We start from the raw sequence: 23,746 nt of genomic DNA on the forward strand, positions 1-23,746 counted from the left end.
ATGGCTGGCACATTGCAAGCTCTCCAGTGCAGGTTCTTCCACCATGCTGATAGCAAAAGTCTGTTGTTGACCAGGATGAGAGCTGCTGGAAGTGTTTACTTGGAGGCCAGGCAGGATTACATGTGCTCCTATAGCCAGGGTTCGGTACCTCCTAAGTATGTAGAAAGACAAGCAGCTGCTGTTGACGCTTCACACCTCTAACTGTGGGGACAGATGCTCAACAGGGTATGCTGTGTGTCTGTGCTGTGGTCCGGATCTCCAAGGTGACATGACTGGCGAAGAAAGATTGGAACCAAGTCATCCTTAAGCAAATGAGTAATTCAATGTGTGAGCCAGGCAGTACTCCAGGGCAGTATTAATGATTGACCAGCCAGCTTGGCTCACTAATGAGACATGAAAGGGTTGTCATGTCACTGAGGGCTGGGATTCCTCCAATCACTCCAGATAACCTTTAAAAGTCAATCCACTTAACTTTCTTCCGCCACTGCTGCGCATATTTCCCACAAATTCACATGTTGGTCGACCAACCTTTTTTCAATGATGTAATTTTTAAAATCATTCTTCATATTTCCAGTTTGCAGATACTTGCTAAAAAAAATCTTACTTTGAAAGCTGTATTGGACCATACCCAAAAGCTAACGATCCCTCGATGCCCTTGTCTTTGGCCCCCACCACAATCTCTGTTCCCTAGCCACTGATTCCATCCCACTTCCTGGATGCGCCAGCTGAACCAGCCTGTTCAGCTGCTGAACCACTCATCCATGCTTTTACCTCCAGACTCGCCTATTCCAGTGCTCCTCTGGTTGGCCTTCCATAAACTTGAACTTGTCCAAAAACCCTGCTGCCTGTATCCTAACTCACCAAGTCCTGTTCACCCGTCACGCCTGTGCTCGCTGACCTACTTTGGCTCCTGGTCCACCAACTCCTCAAATTTAAAATCCTCATCCTTGTGTTTAAATCATTCCATGGCCTCTCCCCTCCCCATCTCTGTAACCTCCTCCAGCCCTACAACCCTCCGAGAATGCTATGTTCCTCTCATTCTGGCCTCTTGCATCTCCGACTTCCTTTGCTCCACCATTAGCAGCTGTATCTGGGCCCTAAGCTCTGGAATTACCTTCCTAAACTTCACCACCTCTCTACTTTACTTTACTTTAAGATGCTCCTTAAAACCTACCTCTGATCGAGCTTTTGTGCATATGTCCTACTGTCTCCTTGAATAGAGGCTTGCCCCTTGGTGTTAATTTCTATCTGATTATGCTCCTGTAAAGCACCTTGGAACGTTTTACTACGTTAAAGGTGCTATATAATTGCAAGTTGTTATTGTGCCCCAGCTACTTGGAATGGCGTGCAGATTTGAGTGGCTGAGATTTTTTGGAAGTAGTTGATTAAGTTATATGTAGGGTTTATATCCTCAAATTTTAGCTTAGTACAACAAGATTACATTTTAGTCATCTAAAGTTTGCAAATGTTTACGACTTACTGTTTGTGTTGGAGGTTCAGAAAGGTAACTAGTAAGTATTCCTTTTATGATTCTTCATTTTTAGGTGTGCTAAAAATGGTTACACTTCACGCTGGTACCATTTATCTTGTGGGGAACATTTCTGCAATGAATGTTTTGACCATTGTTACCGCAGGTAAGTCTCTGGAATTTATTTGTTTTATTTTGAATTATTTCCTCTTTTAGCTGCTTATCATTGCTCCGCCATCATTGAGGATGGGGATATTCATGGAGCCTCCTCCTCCCGTTAGTTGTTTAATTGTCCACCACCATTTGCGACTGGATGTGGCAGGAGAGCTTTGATCTGATCCATTGGTTGTGGGATTGCTTAGCTCTGTCTATAGCATGCTGTTTAGCATGCATGAAGTCCTGTGTTGCAGTTTCCCCAGGTTGGCACCTTATTTTTAGGTATGCCTGTTGCTGCTCCTGGCATGCTCCTCATTGAACCAGGGTTGGTCCCCTGTCCTGATGGTAATGGCAGAGTGAGAGAGATGCTGGGCCATGAGGTTACAGGTTGTGGTGGAATACAGTGCTGCTGCTGTTGGCCCACAGTGCCTCATGGATGCCCAGTTTTGAGTTGCTAGATCTGTTCTGAATCTATCCCATTTAACACAGTGGTTGTGCCACACAACATGATGGAGGGTGTTCTCAGTGTGAAGACGGGACTTTGTCTCCACACGGACTGTGCGTTGGTCACTGCTAGCAATACTGTCATGGATAGATACATCTGCGACAGGTAGATTGGTGAGGACAAGTTCAAGTAGGTTTTTCCCTCGTGTTGGTTCTCTCTACACCTGCCGCAGGCCCCGTCTGGCAGCCATTTCCTTCAGGACTCTGCCAACTCTGTCAGTAATGGTGCTACCGAGCCACTCTTGATGATGGACTTAGAATGTACTCTGGGTGGGAGACTTCAATGTCCTTGCTACCCTCGGTGCTTCTTCCAAGTGGTGTTCAACATGGAGGAGTACTGATTCATCAGCTGAAGGAGGGCAGTAGGTGGTAATCAGCAGGAGGTTTCCTAGCCCATGCTTGACTTGATGCCATGAGACTTCATGGGATCTGGAGTCAATGTTGAGGACTCCCAGGGCCACTCCCTCCCGACTGTGTACCACTGTGCCACTACCTCTGCTGGGTCTGTCCTTTCATTTTTGAGCAGAGTCAAAGATGGATCCCTCTCCTCCCAGAGTTTTTCATTTTCTCATTCCTTCTTCCCTGCCCCCTCAGGCTCTGCTACTTAGTGTCACACTTGTGTGAAAGGGCAAACAATTTAAGCAATTTGTATTCATCTAGCATCTTACCCATGGGGTGCAGTGAGACTAATGAGGTAGAGATTGGTCTAAACTTTAAACTGCAACTTTACAATTTTGAATTCCTTCATTTTTGTGATTTCGATACCTCCTTGTACTCTGTGTCAAATGCATCAGTTAATATTTTTAACAATGTATAATTTCAGATTTTATTTCTCTCAATCTTGCCCCAAATTCTGAAAGAGCCTTTATATTGCGTGCACTTGATGTTTCAGCAATCAGTGCTTACTGTATGTAGTGCATGCAATATAAAGGCTCTTTCAGAATTTCGGGCAAGATGTCAGTTGCTACAAATGCAAAACACCATTTTTTTTTCCTAATAAAACAATATTTAATACATTGCGTGTAATGAGTGCCATTCTAGAAATAGTGCAGAACAGTGTGTTTAACAATTGTTAGACATGGTCAGCTTTTCCCCATATTATAGTAACTGGAATGTTATTTGCAGTTGTGAAGTGACACTTTTTACAGTAATTTTGGCTGTCTTTTGCAATTTTATATTTTTGTAACATTTATGGTACAAAGGGTGAAACCTGAAATTTGAAGAACATTCACTGATGGGAGGTCTTGATAGTGTAGTGGTTTAAAAACTGCTATAATACTGCTAGTTTGTTTCACAGTGGTGTTTAACATTTCAGACTGCCTGCATCATATCTACATGTGATAAAGTTCATAATTGGAAAAACTTATGTTATATCTCAATTTTGCGAGCTTGGGTGGGGGGAGATTTTAGTTTTTTTGCGTAGCAAGTGTGACCCTGTTGTGTGAATGAAGGAATTGCTAGTGTCTTTGGCCCCGCCTCAAACTGTATCCTTGCTATTGACTCCCTCTCCCCCACCCACCCCTCCACGCCCCCCACCCCGACCATCCCAGGCCACTGTCACGGGCTGCAACAGACTGTTTGCAGTGTCCTGTTTGACCCTGAGCTGAGTTTCTGACCCCATACCGTCTCTGTCAAAAAGTCGGTACTTCCCACATCTGTTTTGTGGCCTGCCTCTGCCTCTACCTCAGCCCATCTGCTGCTGAAACCGCGGAGGCATTTTTGTCGCCTTCACACTCAATTATTGCAATATACTTCTTGCTAACGTTCTATCTTGCATTTTCTATAAGCTCCAGCTGATCCAAATTCTGTTGTTTGTATCATATTGCACATTTACCCCCCCCACCCCCAATGCTTGCTGACCTATATTGGCCCCTGATCACCCGATCTCTTTGTTTTTAAACATGTTACATAGTCTCGTGTCTATGTCTGTAATCTCCGTCATCCCACAGTGACTCCCCACATGAATTCTCTATTCCTCTGCCTCCAGCTACGTGTGCATCCCCCTCACCCCCCTTTCCTTCGCTGCTCCATTGGTCACCAGGTCTTCAGTCACCAAGGTTCCACTCTTTATTCTTCCCCAAAACCTCTTTCCCTCTCACTTTGAAGACCCTTTCTTAAAAAACTCATCTCTTTGACTGAGCGTTTGGTCACCGCTCTTAATCTCATTTTTTGCGTTGGCATCAGTTTTCCTCATAATTCTGTGAAGCATCTTGGGATGTCTTTCCAATGTTGACGATATAATATAAATTAAAGTTGTTGTAACATTAGCAAGAATGGAAAAACAGAATATTTTTTAAATGACGAGAAACTTTCAAATGTTGGTGTTCAGAGAGATTTGGGTGTCCTCGTGCAAGAAACGCAGAAAGCTAGCATGCAGGTACAGCAAGCAATAAGGGAGGCAAATGGCATGTTGGCCTTTGTTGCAAGGGGGTTGGAGTATCAGAGTAAGGAAGTCGTGCTACAATTGTACAGGGCCTTGGTGAGACCACACCTGGAGCACTGTGCACAGTTTTGGCCTCCTTATCTAAGGAAGGATGTACTTGCCTTGGAGGCGGTGCAACAAAGGTTCACTAGATTAATTCCTGGGATGAGAGGACTGTCGTATGATGAGAGATTGTGTAGAATGGGCCTATACTCTCTCGAGTTTAGAAGAATGAGAGGTGATCTCATTGAAACATACAAGATTCTGAGAGGGATCGACAGGGTAGAGGCTGAGAGGTTGTTTCCCCTGGCTGGAGTATCTAGAACTAGGGGGCATAGTCTCCAGGATAAGGGGTAGGCCATTTAAGACTGAGATGAGGAGGAACTTCTTCACTGAGGGTTGTGAATCTTTGGAATTCTCTGCCCCAGAGGGCTGTGGAGGCTCAGTCTTTGAGTATATTCAAGGCTGAGACAGATAGATTTTTGGACTCTAGGGGAATCAAGGGATATGGAGATAGGGCGGGAAAGTGGAGTTGAGGGCGACGATCGGCCATGATGTTATTGAATGGCGGAGCAGGCTTGAGGGGCCATATGGCCTACTCCTGCTCCTATTTCTTATGTTAGCACAGATCAAAGACCGAACCTCTAGCCTCCCTTTTCCTTCTGACCAAATAACATTGGGTGATCCGTTCCCATCTGAGCCATCATTGGGAGCTTTGTTTTAAAATCTAATTGTTTATTGTATTAATTATGTAAATTTTGAGTGTACTTGATTTAAGAGGAGGATGGCAAGGAAATAAAAGCTCATCTAGGAAATAGTCCATCCATGTCTTTTATATTTACGTAAATCTTCTATTTGAAGAAAGAAAAGTACCTCATTCATATTTTCAATAATGTGCAAATTTTAAGCATTACTAGCTTGGTAGGCCACACTGCTGTTTGTCTGATTCCTTTAAACCTTCTCTAGCCACAAAGATGGATATGAGAAATACGCTACCTGGAAAAGAATTTGGACCAGCAATGGCAAAAGTGAGCCTAGCCTGAAAGCATTTATGTCTGATCAACTGGTTCCTTATTGGGTAAGTTCAATAAATGAAAGTTAGTAATCCAAATAGATTTTGAATTAGTTTGAGAGATTATACAAGGGTGCACAAAAAGTTCCACTATAGAATTTTAAATCTCATTGCAAAGTAATCAAAAGGCTAAAATTAATTCATGAAAAAAGCTTCTCGGGCTAAGCATAATTTCTGAAGCAAAAGTTTTGCTCAATACGTGGTTGTGACAGTGACTGATGATCCATATCTTTTATTTTCTATAGCAATAAAGTGTTCTGAAGTTATGGCTCCCATCCCGTTGGGACAGTGAGAATTTCATACATGTAGAATAAAACCAGTCTGGTTGAGTAATAGTGATTGTAATGTGTGTTTCATTTAAATGCTGGGTGGGGCACGGGTGCGAGCAAGGGCTAAGCTTTCCAGGATTTCACTTCAGGTAGGTTTAGCTCTGGTTATTTGCCAAATCTAGTAGATTAAATAAATTGAAGAGTCCATGACTGTACTGATTGTGCAGACCACTGTGAAAAGAACTCATGGCCTTTTATTTCTTCTCTTTTTCTCTCTAGAGTCAAAAATTTCCTGCATTTGCAATTTGTGTTGACCTATTTGGTTGTGATACTGTGTTACGCAAACCCGTATTTTTTTCTTTATCAACAACACATTTGTGTTTCTGCACCAATTAATGCCGTTGGTTATTTGATTTGTCTAACAGGTACAGTGTACAAAGCAGGATTGTGCAAAATGGCGTCAGTTAACAAGAGACATCCACATGACTGCAGCATCAGCAAAAACATACCGTTGCGGCATGAAAACTCACACTACTGTCAAGGTGAAGTGCAAAATTTATCACCAAGTACTCATTTGTAAACAGTGAGGCTGTTGGAACAATATAGAAATATTACTAGAGAATCTGTTCTACAATGGAAACTAAGCTGATGCTAAGTGTTCTAATTGTCACGGTTACTTTTTTTTGTAAGAGATTCAAGTTTGTTCAGAGTTTCATTTAGACCAAATTTTAACCCGACCCCAATGTTCCCTGTAAGCTGTGTGACCGTGCAGCGCTCCAGAGGTCCCGCGCAGTCGGCTTGCCAGCTTTTAAATATAAAAACCATGCATGTGCGGTATTTTGAATGGGACACAGCCCCTTAAAGGAGCCGTGCGGCCTGGGGGGAAAAAAAATGCAGGGAACATTGCCCTGCCCTCCCAACGGGACTGGGAAGGTAGGTGGTTAAAATGGCAGATGCGCGCTTCTCGCTGTGCTCACGCCCGGTGCCGTTTTAACTGTGTCGTTTTGCTTTCGAGAGTTTGGTACTATGACGCGATTAGTACCCCAACTCCCGATCATGCAAGTCATACACAGTTCTGGACCTATCGGTGTAATCTGGCGGCAATTAGCAGTGGGGCCAGAAGAGGCCCAAGAAGGTAGGTTATTTTCATTTATTTATAATTTTCTTGTGGGCTAGGTGGAGCAGGCGTGCTCCTCCAGGTCCCACAGGGAAACCTTGGTTCTCCTTCTCCCCACCCCCCCCCCCCCCCACCCCCCTTGGGGGTTCCTCCCCTCTTCCTGACCCCAATTCTCTCCATGACTCCACATGACCACTTGCCTTAGTGCAGGGGACACTTCTCTCTGGTCCCACCATCCTCCTCCTGCTATCCAAAATTCTGCTCCTGCCCACTGGCCAGGTGGTGATTCCCACCAGATCCAGGAGGGAGTCTGACATCCAGTGAAGCCCGGCAGTTAAAATCCCCTCCAGGCAATAAAGTTATATGGGGGCTTCCTGTCCAGTACATTTAATGATAAAAGTAGCAAATATATTTGTACCATGAGACAAGCGTTGAAAGTGTTGTCGTATATGGCCTTAATTGGTAAGGCAGATAGAATGTTCGTGTGTATATGTGACTAAATGCTGTAAAGGATTTGTAAGGATGCAAAATAACATGGTCAGTTTTGTCCAGTTTCATTTTGCTATTTACAAAAAAAATTAGAAAAAGATTCAGAAAAGAACAATAAGGTTGGTTCTAAATAAACTAGGGATAATTAAGTGAATTAAATTTCTTCTTGGTTAGCAAAATGAGCTAACCAGTATCGAAGCATCAGATGGGATTAAACGTTTTCGACTTATTTTCATTCTGTTGGGTTTGTCTTTTGGCCTTGAGCAGCTATACAAACTTAACAATTTTGGTCTGCTCAACCTTTAGAAAGTGATGCCATTTCTAACATGCTACCTGCTATGTTGACAAACCTTGTGTAACACAAATTGAATCCAGCTGCAGATGTTGTCAAATGCTATCTTCCAGTTGTCAACTAATAGCTTTGGTGGCATAATCATTCCTCGCCAATCATCTTGTGCTTGCTTAAAAGAACATTACATCTTTCAGGGGGCTGCCATTTGTTTTACATGCACTAAAGCCTCCTATGGAAAAAGCAGTATTTGAAGGGTTAGTTAGCTTACCTTAATAGAATATATTAATTATACTCTATTCTTAAGTGTACCATATGCAGATCCTGAACAACTGTACAGAAATAGCCTTTCTGAATTGTATTCTTGTTTTGTGAATTACGTTCTTCTGTTTACATTTCGAATATAGTTCTGATCAAAAAGATGAAGTGTGTAGCAATTAGCTGGGTTGAATCACAAGATCACAATTATGGATGAGGAAGGCCATTCAGCCCATCTTGGCTCATCTATTCAGAATGACCTTCAAGTCCTCCCACTGCAACATCCAATGATTCTTAAATGATTCCAGGGATTTTGAATTCACTACTCTATTTGGGAGTCTATTTGATGTTTTGATCTCTGTGTGAAGAAAAACTTCTTACTCTCAGTCCTAAATTTGTCTTTTAGTAGATTAACCTGTAACTCCTTTTCCTACTCTTGCAATTTAATTTGAAGTATCTTTTCAGATTTACCTTTTCAATACTGTTTACAATTCTGCATACCTCCTATAAGATTATAACTCCAACTTCTCCATTCAAAAACAACCTACATTTATATAGTGCCTTGAACGTAGTAAAATGCCCCAAGGAGCGTCATGAGACAAAATTTGACACCGAGCCACATAATATAGTAGGATCAGAGGTAGGTTTTAAGGAGTGTCTTAAAGGAGTAGAGAGGTGTTTTGGGAGCAACAAAGCTGAAGAGTTCAAGTTTCTCCAGTCTTGCTCATAGTGGAGACCTTTAAGACTGGCGATTCCTACTTTAAGACTCGTGATCCGCCATGTATTTTTTCTTTACCCTGCCTCCTGGGTTTGATTGGCTGAATGTTGAGTTATACAGAAGACAATGTCCCAAATTCCTCCATCACCATCCCTGGGTATGTCCTGTCCCACCGGCAGCACAGACCCACCAGGGGTGGCGGCACAGTGGTATACAGTCGGGAAGGAGTGGCCCTGGGAGTCCTCAACATTGACTCCGGACCCCATAAAGTCTCATGGCTTCAGGTCAAGCATGGGCAAGGTAACCGCCTGCTGATTACCACCTACCGCCCTCCCTCAGCTGATGAATCAGTACTCCTCCATGTTGAACACCACTTGGAAGAAGCACTGAGAGTAGCAAGGGCACAGAATGTACTCTGGGTGGGGGACTTCAATGTCCATCACCAAGAGTGGCTCGGTAGCACCACTACTGACCGAGCTGGCTGAGTCCTGAAGGACATAGCTGACAGTCTGGGCCTGCGGCAGGTGGCGAGAGAACCAACACGAGGGAAAAACCTACTTGGCCTCGTCCTCACCAATCTACCTGTCGCAGATGCATCTATCCATGACAGTATTGGTAGCAGTGACCACCGCACAGTCATTGCGGAGACGTCTTCACACCGAGGACACCGCCATCGTCTTGTGTGGCATTACCACCGTGCTAAATGGAATAGATTCCGAACAAATTTAGCAGCTCAAAACTGGGCATCCATGAGGTGCTGTGGGCCATCAGCAGCGGCAGAATTGTATTCCACCACAATCTGTAACCTCATGGCTCGGCATATCCCTCACTCTACCATTACCACCAAGCCAGGGGACCAACCCTGGTTCAATAAGGAGTGTAGAAGAGCATACCAGGAGCAGCACCAGGCGCACCTAAAAATGATGAGGTGCCAACCTGGGGAAGCTGCAACACAGGACTACATGCATGCTAAAAATCAGAAGCAGCATGCTATAGACAGGACTAAGCGATCCCACAATCAACGGATCAGATCGAAGCTCTGCAGTCCTGCCACATCCAGTTGTGAATGGTGGTGGACCATTAAACAACTAACAGGAGGAGGAGGCTCCATGAATATCCCCATCCTCCAATGATTGTGGAGCCCAGCATATGAGTGCAAAAGACAAGGCTGAAGCGTTTGTAACCATCTTCAGCCAGAAGTGCCGAGTGGATGATCCATATCGGCCTACTCCCGAGGTCCCCACCATCACAGAAACCAGTCTTCAGCCAATTCACTTCACGCCACAGGATATCAAGAAACGGCTGAGCGCACTGGATACAGTAAAGGCTATGGGCCCCAACAACATCCTGGTTATCGTGCTGAAGACTTGTGCTCCAGAACTAGCCGTGCCTCTCGCCAAGCTGTTCCAGTACAGCTACAAAACTGGCGTCTATCCAACAATGTGGAAAACTGCCCAGGTATGTCCTGTCCACAAAAAGCAGGACAAATCCAATCCGGCCAATTACCGCCCCATCAGTCTACTCTCAATCATCAGCAAAGTGATGGAATGTGTTATCGACAGTGCTATCAAGCGGCACTTACTCCCCAATAACCTGCTCACTGATGCCTAGTTTGGGTTCCGCCAAGACCACTTGGCTCCTGACCTCATTACAGCCTTGGTCCAAACATGGACAGAGGAGCTGAATTCCAGAGGTGAGGTGGGAGTGACTGCCCTTGACATCAAGGCGGCATTTGACAGAGTGTGGCATGAAGTAGCCCGAGTAAAACTGAAGTCAATGGGAATTGGCAGGGGGGAAACTCTCCACTGGCTGGAGTCATACCTAGCATAAAGGAAAATGGTTGTGGTGGTTGAAGGTCAATCCTCACAACCCCAGGACATTGCTGCAGGAGTTCCTCAGGACAGTGTCCTAGGCCCAACCATCTTCAGCTGCTTCATCAATGACCACCTCTCCAACATAAGGTCAGAAATGGGGATGTTTGCTGATGACTGCACAGTGTTCAATGTCATTCACAACTCCTCAGATAATGAAGCAGTCCATGCCCGCATGCAACAAGACCTGGATGACGTTCCGGCTTGGGCTGATAAGTGGCAGGTAACATTCGCGCCACAGAAGTGCCAGGCAATGACTATCTCCAACAAACGGGAGTCTAACCACCGCCCTTGACATTCAACGGCATTACCCATCTCTGAATCCCTCACCATCAACATCCTGGGGGGTCACCATTGACCAGAAACTTAACTGGACCAGCCACACACATACTGTGGCAATAAGAGCAGGTCAGAGGCTAGGTATTCTGCGGTGAGTGTCTCACCTCATGACTCCCCAAAGCCTTTCCACCATCTACAAGGCACAAGTAAGGAGTGTGATGGAATACTCCTCCACTTGCCTGGATGAGTGCAGCTCCAACAACACTCAAGAAGCTCGACACCATCCAGGACAAAGCAGCCCGCTTGATTGGCACCCCATCCACCACCTTAAACATTCACTCCCTCCACCACTGGCGTACCGTGGCTGCAGTGTGTACCATCTACAAGATGCACTGCAGCAACTCGCCAAGGCTTCATCGGAAGCACTTCCCAAACCCGCGATCTCTTCCACTTAGAAGGACAAGGGCAGCAGGCGCATGGAAACACCACCACCTCCAAGTTCCCTTCCAAGTCTCACACCATCCTGACTTGGAAATATATCGCTGATCCTTAATAGTCACTGGGTCAAAATCCTGGAACTCCCTAACAGCACTGTGGGAGTACCTTCACCACACGGAAGGCAGCTCACCACCATTTTCTCGAGGGCAATTAGGGATGTGTAACAAATGCTGGCCTTGCCAGTGACGCCCACATCCCCTAAACGAATTTAAAAAAAAAAAAAAAAAAAAAAAAAAAAAATTAGTACTCAAGGTGTGGTTTAACTTCAGTTTGACCATAATTTTCTCTGACTTGTATTCTATTGTCTTGGCTATATTCAACATTCTGTTGGCTGTATTGATTACTTTTCTGCATTGGTTGGACATTTTGAGCATTGAGTTTAAGACTCCTATGTCTTGTTAAATTCATCCTTAACTTTATTATTAAATTTTGACTCTCATTGTTCTGCCCACTTACATATTTTGTCTATCTAATTCTGTAATTTCTAAGCTGCTTCCCAATTTCACTGTCCCTCCTAGTTTAGCACCATCTGCAAATTTGTATTGCATTTCTGAGTCTAAATCATTGATGTAAATTGGTAGCAATAGTGGTCCCAACACTAATCCCTCAGGTGCCCCATTCCCCTTTCCCTCATCTAACTCCTCTAAGAAGAACCCACTATTTTCTACCCATCAGCCAATTTTTAAAATCTGTACCCTGGATTTAGCCTGAATCCTCATAGCTTTGAACTTTAACTAATGGCTTTTCACAACAAACTTTTTTGTCAAAATCCTTTTGGAAATCTAAGTACAACATGTTGTAGGAATTACCATAATCCACTTGGGATGTCACTTCCTTAAAGAAGTCGGTCAAGCAGGATCCTCCCACACCCTGCCCTGCAGATCCATATTGATTACTCTGTTATTATTGTACAGATGCTCCAAGTTTATACCTGATTAATTCCATTATTTTACATGGGGGTTGAAGTAAGATTAATATTTATTTTGGTTGTCTGAGCCTGATTTTCCTCTTGAATATGGGCACCACATTTGCCTAATACCAACATACTTGTATCTCTCCAGTGTCTAAAGATGCTCTCATAATTGTTAATGTCTCTCAAATCTCCCTAGATTCCTTTAGTACTGTGGGATAAATAATTTTTACCCTTGGGGATTTATTGGTTTTGAACCTTTTAAGCCTGTTTAGGATTTCCAGCTGTCATTAATTTTGCCTGGGTTCTCTCTGGAGATGGCCTGTTGCTCTTGCCTTTCCTTGTGATTAATTGAAGAAAGTAGTCATTCAGGATATTTACTATCATGTGTTCCTCTGTTTCAAGCCTGTTTTCATCTTTTAATTACTGGTTCAGTGCCTATCCTCTAACAATGATGTCAAAATGGGCATTTGAAACATTTTTAGCAGCAAGATGAATTGAAGGTATGTAATTAATTTATATTTGACTCCGTTTTATGGAAACTGAATTGCTCCTCTTTACAATTGACCATCAAGCAGGTTCAACATTAAAAGGGAAATGGAGTTGTGAGGTGGTGGTTAGCTATCTTGGTTTACCATCATGGGAAGGCATCAGAGTTGGTGCTTCTCCACTGGAAACTGCTTTGGTCTCAGTGCGCCATTAATAGTTGTCTGGGAGTAGTTGTCTGCCATCCCTCTTGGTCTGGCTTGGTGTATGATGTGGGGAGAAGTAAAATTGGAATATATGTATGTGTAGTTATTTTTAAATCTCAGAGAAAAATTGACTTCTCTTTTGTGTCCATCCAGAGTGAAAGTGCAGACCCCTGCTCTTTGTCTGAAGACTTGGTAAGTACTATTTAAACAAATTTTTTATTTTTTTAAATTTTTTTATGGGATGTGGGTGTTGATGGCAAGGCCAGCATTTATTGCCCATTCCCTAATGGCCCTTGAGAAGATGGTGGTGAGCCGCCTTAAACTGCTGCAGTCTGTGTGGTGAAGGTACTCCCACAGTGCTGTTAGGTAGGGAGTTCCAGGATTTTGACCCAGCGACGATGAAGGATCGGCGATCTACTTCCAAGTCAGGATGGTGTGTGACTTGGAGGTGGTGGTGTTCCCATGCGCCTGCTGCCCTTGTCCTTCTAGGTGGAAGAGGTTGCGGGTTTGGGAGGTGCTGCAGTGCATCTTGTAGATGGTACACACTGCAGCCACAGTACGCTGGTGGTGGAGGGAGTGAATATTTACGGTCATTATTGCTCCCTTGACACCCCTCCCTCCCCCCAAACCACATTCTTGGAAGCAACTGTACATGAAATGAAATTAAACTTTCAAAATTCTAAAACTTGATGAACGTTGATTCAACCTATTGGATGCTGAGGGCAAGCAAATTGGAATGCTACAGAGGCTACTGTATCTTGAGCGAATAAGCCACTAAAATGTAAGTTTTTACTAGTGGATCTTTCATGGTATGCGTGGTAAACTGGAAAATGTTATTTTACAACAATTTTCAACTAAGCACTGAGGGAAGCCATTTCTTGTGCTCTCAGCAGAGCCAGAGAAGCTTTCAACCTTGTTACAGGCTAACTCTCACTCTCTGCTTTCCCCTGCCCGTGTGTGTGTGTGTGTGGACTTGCATTTATATAGTGCCTTTTAACATAGTATAATGGCCCAAGGTGCTTCGCAGGAGCGTTCTCAAACAAAATTTGACACCGAGTCATATAAGGAGATACTGGGGCAGATGACCAAAAGCTTTGTCCAGAGGTAGGTTTTAAGCAGTGTCTTAAAGGAGGAAAGAGAAGTAGAGGAGTTTAGGGAGGGAATTCCAGAGCTTAGGGCCTTGGCAGCTGAAGGCACGGCCACCAATTTTAAAATCAAATATGCACGAGGCCAACATTGGACGAGCGCAGATATCACTGGGTTGTAGGGCTGGAGGAGGTTACAGAGATGGGGAGGGGCGAGGCCAAAGAGGGATTTGAAAACAAGGATGAGAATTTTAAAATCAAGGTGTTGCTTGATCGGGGGCCACAGTGTAGGTCAGAAAACACAGGGGTGATGGGTGAATGGGACTTGGTGCGAGTTAGGACACGGGCAGCAGAGTTTTGGATGAGTTTAAAAGTTTAGAGGGTGGAAGATGGGAGGCTGGCCATGAGTGCGTTGGCATAGTCAAGTCCAGTGGTAACTAAGGCATAAAATAACAACAGAAAATGCTGGAAATATTCAGCAGGCCAGGCAGCATCCGTGGAGAGAGAAACAGAGTTAACGTTTCAGGTCTGTGACCCTTCATCAGAACTGATGAAGGGTCCCAGACCTGAAATGTTAACTCTGTTTCTCTCTCCACAGATGCTGCCTGGCCTGCTGAGTATTTCTAGCATTTTCTGTTGTTATTTCAGATTTCCAGCATCCGCAGTATTTTGCTATTAGGTAACTAAGGCATGATGGATCAGGGTTTCAGCAGCAGATGAGCTGAGACAGGTATCTGATTCGGGCAATGTTACGGAGGTGGAAATAGGTGGTCTTAGTGATGGCGCGGATATTTGATTGGAAGCTTATCTTGGGGTCAAATACGACGCCAAGGTTGCGAACAGTCTGGTTCAGCCTCAGGCAATTGTCAGGGAGAGGGATGGAGTATTCTGTCTCTTTACCCCCCCCCCCCCCCCCCCCCCAGCCTGATAATTTCCTCTTTCTTCTTGCACCTTGCTCAACATGCTCTTTCTTTTCCTTCCATACACCTGGTGGGGCAGTGGGGTGGGGATCGGCTGCAGCGTGGGTTAAGTGAAGAAAGAACCATGTTCTTATATGCATGTACTGCAGGCCTGTGTGATGATAAATGGAATTTTTGTCCTGTGATTGAAAATGGAAGCTATTTTCCCTTGCTCAAATTGATGCCATGTGAAGAGATGTTTGAATTTATGAACATAAATGTGGATATAGATGCAAATTATTAAACTTATATATGGGCAAAGCATTGGTGGTTATGAAAACACTTGAAAACATGTTATCATATGCATGATATTCACTATCCTCTACCATTATGGCATTAATCGAGGATGATTGGTCTGATTTGAGAGGCTTTTTGACAGTAAACCTGGAGAACACGTCCACAGGTTTTAGTTCTGTAACCCAATATGATTTTTCAGTTGGCATATTTGGGGAAGTTGCTCTTTATTATGAGTGTAGTTGCCTTTCATGATCCTAAGTGAATCCTACACACCAAATTTATTTTTTAAATTCTGATTATGTACTCTATATTAAAAATGAAAATATTCTTTCCTCTGCTTTTCTCTCTTCATGAAGTGCTTTCTGTTCCTGGGGTACTGTTGCACCAAACACTGCTTAGTACCTTTCCAAGTGACCATTCTTTGTGTGTGAGTGATGGCAAGCTGTTTGATGACAGATGGCATTCCAGTTGAGCCTGATGCAAGCAGATGCACATTGTATCAGGAGCCACTGGTTACAATCAGGACCAGAAACAGTGCCTAATTTCCTCTCTTCCCACTCCTCCTCCTCCTCCAGATAGAGGGTGCTGAATATCTGTTGTGGTTTTTAACTGCTCTTTCAGTTGAGATCCATTAGCTCAGCACAGACGAGGAATTGAACCACTGATCTGGTCTGTATGGCTCAGTACCATACCTAGAGGTGCATTTATCCACTAAACAGTTCTTGGAGCTCTTAACTATTTAAATTAAAAGATATACATTAACATTATTTTGCGACCTTATTGTTAACTGGTCCACTGGATCATACCTTTTTTGTTAAATATATTGTACCAGGGGCATGGCTGAGAGAGAATTCCATTGAAACAAAAGATCAATGTAAATGTTGGTCAAGTATGAACTGTAGCAGAGTTCAAGCTTTGGAGCCTGTTTTTGATCATTCCTTTTTTGAAGTTCTAGTCGCCTCATTTGTACTAAATGTGTTTAGTTGGATGTGTTTAACAGTAAAAGTTTTATATTTTCAGTTAGTAAAAAGAAAGAAAAATTAATAAGCGGTGCATAATGACCATCTTTAAAATATGAATTCGTGATTATGGTGTACCGAACTGCAAATAATGGATGTTTGTGCCTCCATCATTAGTTTCTTAAAAGGTGGTCCATGTATATAAACAAGGGAATTTTCAGAATTTTCTCATGTTAATTTTTTTTCTCAGCGAGTGAGTGAAGTTGGAGATAATAAGTGGTATTCCATGCTGATTGTGCCCCCGCTATTGAAGGACAGCCCAGCAGCCCCCTTTCTTGGTGCTTACTACCCAGACTGTGTAGGAATGAGTCCGTCCTGTATCGGCACTAACCGTTTCCACAATGAGTTCTCCAGTATGAAGATGAGTTCGTCTGAGCACAGCAAAAACCGTGTCCGGTCACCTGGTAAGATGTCACGACATAAACTGATAATGTAATCCATAATGTATGAGTCCATAAATGGTGCCTTTGTATGGGTCACTTCAAAGATTAGCTTCTGGTGCAGTGGTTGGAAATGGTAATTTTCAGAAAAAATAGAACTTTTGTTTTACAAAGTAAATGAAACAAAAAAATTAACGACCTATACCTGTCCAGTTTCCCTCAACTGGAAGATGGGATGGCCAGGTACACATATCTACAGATGCTGTGAATGATGCTTCTTGGCTTGTTTGCCTGTTTCCCCCACCCAGAAAGCATGGGTAATTCTGAATTGCTCAGGAGCAGGAAGTAGCTATACCAAGAGGTAGGAATAAACTATTTTGATGTTGTGAGGTATTTCATTGTTGACAATATTTCCAACCTCCCCTGAAGGTGGAATCCATTAATGTTGCTGTTCTATAATTCCAAGGCTGCTGTGCATCCTCTGGTACCATAGGAGTCTTGGCGGTGAGTGTTGGGAGGCTGTTGAACAGCTTGGTGCATCATAGTCTGAAGCTAACCTTGCCTGATCTCTACACCTGCAGACTTCCAGCAGAGGACACGCTAGTGATCAGGAGTGGCCTGTTTTTCCACTCCTTTCTCCACAAGTACTGAGCCTTATGTAATGTTTGGAATAGGAGCAGGAGTAGACCATACAGGTTCCTCAGGCCTGCTCGGCCATTCGGTAAGATCATGGCTGATCTACATCAAATCCACTTTCCCGCCCTATCTCTATATCCCTTGATTCCCTTACTGTTCAAAAATCTATCGATCTCAGTCTTGAATATGTTCATAGAAATATAGAAACATTGAATGGTGGAGCAGGCTCCTATCTTCTATGAGATCATGGCTGATCATCCAAATTCAGTACCCTGTCCCTGCCTTCTCCCCATATCCCTTGATCCCTTTAGCCTTAAGAAATATATCTAACTCCTTCTTGAATATATTTAATGAATTGGCCTCCACTGCCTTCTGTGGTATAGAATTCCACAGGTTCACCACTCTCTGGGTGAAGAAATTCCTCCTCCTCTCTGTCCTAAATGGCTTACCCCTTATCCTTAGACTGTAACCCCTGGTTCTGGACTCCCCGGCCATCGGGAACATCCTTCCTGCGTCTAGTCTGTCTAGTCCTGTTAGAATTTTATAAGTTTCAATGAGATCCCCTCTCATTCTTCTAAATTCCAGCGAGTATAAGCCCAATCGACCCAATCTCTCCTCATACATCATTCCTGCCACCCCAGGTATCAGTCTGGTGAATCTTCGCTGCACTCCCTCCATGGCAAGAACATCCTTCCTCAGATAAGGCGACCAAAACTGCACACAATACTCAAGGTGTGGCTTCACCAAGGCCCTGTACAACTGCAGCAAGACATCCTTGCTCCTGTACTCGAATCCTCTCGCTATGAAGGCCAACATACCATTTGCCTTCTTAACCGCCTGCTGCACCTGCATGCTTACCTTCAGCGACTGGTGCACAAGGACACCCAGGTCTTGTTGCACTTCCCCCTTCTCCCAATCTATTGCCATTCAGATAATCTGCCTTCCTGTTTTTGCCACCAAAGTGGATAACCTCGCATTTATCCACATTATACTGCATCTGCCATGCTTCTGCCCAGTCACCCAACCTGTCCAAATCATACTGGAGTTTCTCGGCATCTTCGGCAACAACTGATCATCCACAGCCCTCTGGGGTAGAGAATTGCAAAGATTCACAACCCTCTGAGTGAAGAAATTTCTCATCTCTATCCTAAATGACTGACCCCTTATCCTGAGACTATGCCCCCTAGTTCTAGACTCTCCAGCCAGAGGAAACAACCTCTCAGCATCTACCCTGTCAAGGCCTCTAAAAATGTTATACGTTTCAATGAGATCACCTCTCATTCTTCAAAACTCCAGAGAGTATAGGTCCATTCTACTCAATCTTCTCCTTGTAGGACAGCCCTCTCATCCCAGGAATCAATCTAGTGAACCTTTGTTGCATGCCTCTAAGGCAAGTATATCCTTGAGTAAGGAGACCAAAACTGTACATAGTACTCCAGGTGTGGTCCCACGAAAGCCCTATATAATTGCAGCAAGGCATCATTACTCTTATACTCCAACCCCCTCGAAGTAAAGGCTAATGTACCCATTTGACTTTCTAATTGATTGCTGTACCTGCATGTTAACTTTCTGTGGTTTGTGTACAAGAACACCCAAATCCCTTTGAATACCAACATTTATTAGTCTCATAGAAAAGCAGAATTTTTTTTTTTTTTTAATTATTCCTTTTCTATTATTCCTATCAAAGTGGATAATTTCATATTTCCCCTCATTCTTGCCCAATCACTTAATCTGTTTATATTCCTTTGTAATTTCTTTGCGTCTTCTTCACAGCTTACTTTTCCCACCTAGCTTTGTATCATCAGCAAACTTGGGTATATTGCATTCTGTCTGCTAATCTAAGTCTTTGATATAGATTGTAAATAGTTGAGGCCCAAGCACTGATCCATGTGGCACTCCACTAGTTACAACCTGCCAACCAGAAGATGACCTGTTTATTCCTACACTCTGTTTTCTGTCCGTTAACCAATCCTTAATTCATGTTAATATATTACTCCCAATCCCATGAGCCCGAATCTTGTGTAACAACCTCTTGTGTGGCACCTTATCGAATGCCTCTTGAAAATCCAAATACACTACATCCACTGGTTACCCCTTATCTAGTCTGTCAGTTACAACCACAAAAGATCTGTTAAACACGATTTATCTTTCATAAAACCATTTGACTCTGCCTATTATTATAAAAAGAAAAACTTGCATTTATATAGTGCCTTTCACCGCCTCGGGCTGTCCCAAAGCATAGTGACGTAGTGAAGTGTAGTGACTGTTGTAATGTAGGAAACGCAGCAGCCAATTTGAGCACAGCAATATCCCACAAACAGCAATATGATAATGACCAGATAATCTGTTTGTGATGTTTGAGGGATAAATATTGGCCAGGACACCGGGGATAACTCCCCTGCTCTTCTTCAAAATAGTGCCATGGGATCTTTTACGTCCACAGAGGGAAGATGGGGCCTCGGTTTAATGTCTCATCTGACTTTGAAGTAGTAATCTGGGGTTACCTTGTTTATAAAGAGTGGTTTTCAAACTGTGGAGCATAAGATCAGTTCCAGGAAGATGCTATGAACTTAAGATATGGAGAAAAATCTTGCAGGAATCTCTGCTAATGTGACACAGTGTTGAGTGCTAAGCAATGAAGGTAGTATTAGAAACTCTAGTGGGGTCGTGACTGACATTTGATCACAACTGTGTGTGAGATCCAGTGCAGGAGATGGGATTACCAGTGGTCTCATGCTGAACGAAACCTGCTTTTCTCTCCAAAGTATTCGGGCGCTGAATATCTTGTAGAATGTGGCTGCTGATGGTTCTACTGGGCATTTTGACCATGTTATTCTTTGTCTGTATAGTTTTGTCTCAAATTGTCACAAGTGTCTCATTGCTTTTTCTCTGCCAGGTTTTTTTTAAATTATTTCTAGATTTTAAAAAAACTGAGTTTGAATTCTCAAACTGCCATGGGGGAGTTGAACCCCTGTTCTCTGGATTGTTATTCCAGGCCTATGGTTGCTAGCCACTACACTACTGTACCCCAATGTGGTGATAGATGAACCTCCTTTGCTTCTTTACAAATGCATATCGTATACTAGTGTTGCTTGTCAACTAAATTGGTGACTGCTACTTTCCCCTCCGTATGCAGATTGTAACATGGACCTCTTGCAAAAAAAGTATTAAATAATTAGAAATGTGTACCCAAAACCCAAGTCTTTGAATCACAGTTGGATCTACAATTTTAAGAGTACATTTTACAATTCAATATTTGCATTATAGAGCCTTGTGCAATGGAAATATGTGCTAAGAATTTGTATATGGAGGTCAGCATGCCTGATTCAACACCCACACTATTTTCTATCTATTGGAGCAGTGATTTGGCCATGTTGATGTCCGTGCCCAAATTCCCCATATGCTCTCATGCTGAGCTCTGCTCTGGGAGTGCTAAATTGTAAAATTGATTGCTTTAGTGATGACGTGTGCTTCACAAGCTAATACATATAAAATAAAACTCTCAAACCATAGGAATGTTGAAAGAAAGGTGTCCTTACATAAGTTTATTGTCCACAGTAATGTATTCATGGCACATTTAATGTTACTTCAGTGATGTGATTGGCAATAAGTTGTGCAATATGTTCATACAATAGGCCCACATGTCTGCTTACTGTTCATTTACACCAGAAGCACTGCACTGGCTTTTGTACCAATAAGCAGTTCTGCTTTTAGTACATTTTGATCAACTCTGATGTCCCAATGAGCACTATTTTTGCCCAGTCAAACGCCCAGTTCCTGACAGTATATCCCCGATGGCTCTCCATCAGATCAAATCAGATAGCAATCTGATTTATAGCGTGAATGCTGGCATACATTAGAAGCTGTGCATTTCCTTTTTTTTTAAACTGAGGAAAATCTTGAGATCTATGGAAGAATTGCCTTTTGGCTCACGCTCCTAACAAGTTAATCACCAGTTTTGGTGAATTTTCACTTTGATGTTTGTAATTGCCAGTTTTGAGTTGGTGAATGCACTTTTCAAGAGTTGCCAACAGTTGAAGTTGTGGGTAATAAGTTAAGTAGAATTAGTATGGTAGGTGTGAATGGAAAATGGTTTTGGAGTTTTTCAATTTTCACAAAATAAATATGTTAATCAGTTCTGTTAAATTAACTGAAGGACCTATGGGTTTGAGGCAAAACAGCTGTTGATATCTTTGGCATGCACTTTTGTTTTATTAATTAAATTGTATTTCACTACAACAAATATTTTTAAATTTTCCAATGGTTTCTTTGGTATGGTGGAGTGCCAGTGCACTTTGCTAAAGAGTAGAGATGTAGTATCATGCTTGCCATTTTTTATTCACACATGCTGTTGGGTTCCCATCTGGTTCAACTGGTTAAGGCAGTTAGTAGCTGAACCACACAGACTGGAAAGATCCCAGGCTCAACCCCTTGTCTGTGCTGAGTTAGCTGATCTCAGTTTATGGAGGTAGGGTGGTAAAATTTAGCTTCCATTCCTCTGGCTAGGGAAGATAAAATTGGCCAGATTCCCCACTCCTGATTGTTATTCATTGACCCTGCTGGAGTGCACATCAGGTGAAGTCCGGATTGGGCTCGGCTGTGATGCTTCCTGTTATTATCCTGTTGACACTCACAGTTGAGGCCTACACATGAGGAATAGCTACTTGTACGAGCTGGCAGAGTCCAAATGGCTCTGTGGAACAGCACCCGAGCATAGGTCAGTGCCTTTTGAGGTGAAGGGGGAGAAAATTGATTGGAAAAAAAGAAATGTGATCTTGAGCAAATACTGAAATCAAAGGAAGATTATCTGTGGGGTGCTCCTGCTTACAATTTAGTGACCAGCTTCAGCGTATCATTGGCAGAGAGCTCGGAGTAGCTTGTCTGACTGCCCATTACCTATGACATAGGGAAACCATGAAAGTAGTAAAGAAAATGGTGTAAAAAGGAATATTGCTCCTCCCTGTTTATATAAAAAAAAAAGAGCTTGGTTATCCTGTATGAACCATGCCTTTTAAGATTTGTCAATATATTGACCAAGAATTAATCTGAATCTTGAAAGGAGAAATGAGTGGTGGCATGGCAGTTAACTATGTTAATCACTGGGGAGGTATAGAGTAGAAAAGGAGGGATAATCATGCTTGTGTTGTTGGTGCTCTTTGTTTCTTATTGAATTCTGAAAAGTTTGTACAAGATCATGTTCAGTTGAGGGATTTGTTTTGTTTAAATATTTGAACTGGGATGAAATGACAAGCCAGGCTAAGTGGTGAAACTTTACCCCATTCTAATTTTAGCAAGGTTCAATACAGTAAAATTGTAAAGGTTCTTTTGGGTCAATGAGTTAAAATTCTGTTTGATTTATAGAAATGTGACTACACATTTTGGTTAGTTGATGGAATAAAAGACTGTAGAGGCTAACTGTAGTGGTACAGTTTCATAGCGACGTCCATCTATAATTTTGATTCCACTACAGATTAGAAGCCTCTAGCTGAACATTTGATAAGAGATGACAAAAATATATGACGGGGGTACAGTGGACCTTTGTATATAACTTACCACATTTGTGTCTATAAAGATCAGTTTGAAATGATCTGATTCAAAGGCTATGTAACTCGGTAATGCCATTTGCACATATAAACGTATTGCCGATTTACAGTGCTTTGAGTGTGGTATGGCCTCCCTGTTGAAAGGCTCCTTCTTCATTGATATCTCGGTCAAGGTTACTGTTCCCTTCACATTACCTGGAACTCCTTTTGATATGTAAACAGACCAGCCCATGAGTATGTATAATTCATTTACAGCATGGAAGCAGGCCATTTGGCCCATCGTGTCTGTACCGGCTCTTTGCTAGCGTAAACCAAAATTAATCGCTGATCTCCCCCATTTCCCTGTAACATCATCTGCTTCAAATATTTATCCAAGTTTTCCCTTAAAAGATGCAGTGGTCTCTGCCTGAACCAATGTTCTCTGTAAGCTGCGCTTTGTTCTGCTCGGCCTGTTTCTTTTAATGCGCAGTCCCTTTAAATTTCTGCGTATGCACGGTATTTACAATGTAAAAGCCGGTGAGCGGCCTGCGCGGGACCTTTCAGGTTACCATGTGGCCGCGCGTGCAGTCTTTAGCAGGAACTTTAGTCTCAACCACTCCCTGCAGCAAAGTATTCCAAGCTTCAACTCCTACGTTTCTCCTCATTTTTTAGTGTATTTTAAATTGATGTCCTCCTCACTGACTTCCAAATCAGTACAAATAGTCTTTTCCTATTCTCTCCATCAATGCTCTTAATACTGACAACCTCAATTAAATTTCCTTTTGGCCTTCTCGGTTCCAATGAAAATAGTTTCAGCATCTCAAATCTCTCAACAGTTTCCCATTCCTGGCATCATCCTGTTGAATCTGTGTATATTTTCTATGGCTTTAATGTCC

General features: G+C 42.9%; 1 protein-coding gene across 2 annotated transcripts in view; it reads left to right on the forward strand.

Annotated features, from left to right (window-relative positions):
• The window catches only part of kdm1b (lysine demethylase 1B), a 115,111-nt gene that overhangs the window by 13,214 nt on the left and 78,151 nt on the right, over positions 1-23,746 (forward strand). For both annotated transcript variants that reach the window (XM_085988912.1, XM_085988913.1), the window contains exons 4-8: positions 1,545-1,634; positions 5,517-5,628; positions 6,317-6,433; positions 13,166-13,204; positions 16,503-16,716. In XM_085988912.1, coding sequence (XP_085845038.1) covers positions 1,545-1,634; positions 5,517-5,628; positions 6,317-6,433; positions 13,166-13,204; positions 16,503-16,716 — 572 coding nt within the window. The remainder of the gene's footprint in view (positions 1-1,544; positions 1,635-5,516; positions 5,629-6,316; positions 6,434-13,165; positions 13,205-16,502; positions 16,717-23,746) is intronic.

The sequence above is a fragment of the Somniosus microcephalus genome, chromosome 5 (assembly GCF_052327205.1).
Source record: "Somniosus microcephalus isolate GS21.2 chromosome 5, FLI_Smic_1.0, whole genome shotgun sequence".
Taxonomy (NCBI): Eukaryota; Metazoa; Chordata; class Chondrichthyes; order Squaliformes; family Somniosidae; genus Somniosus; species Somniosus microcephalus.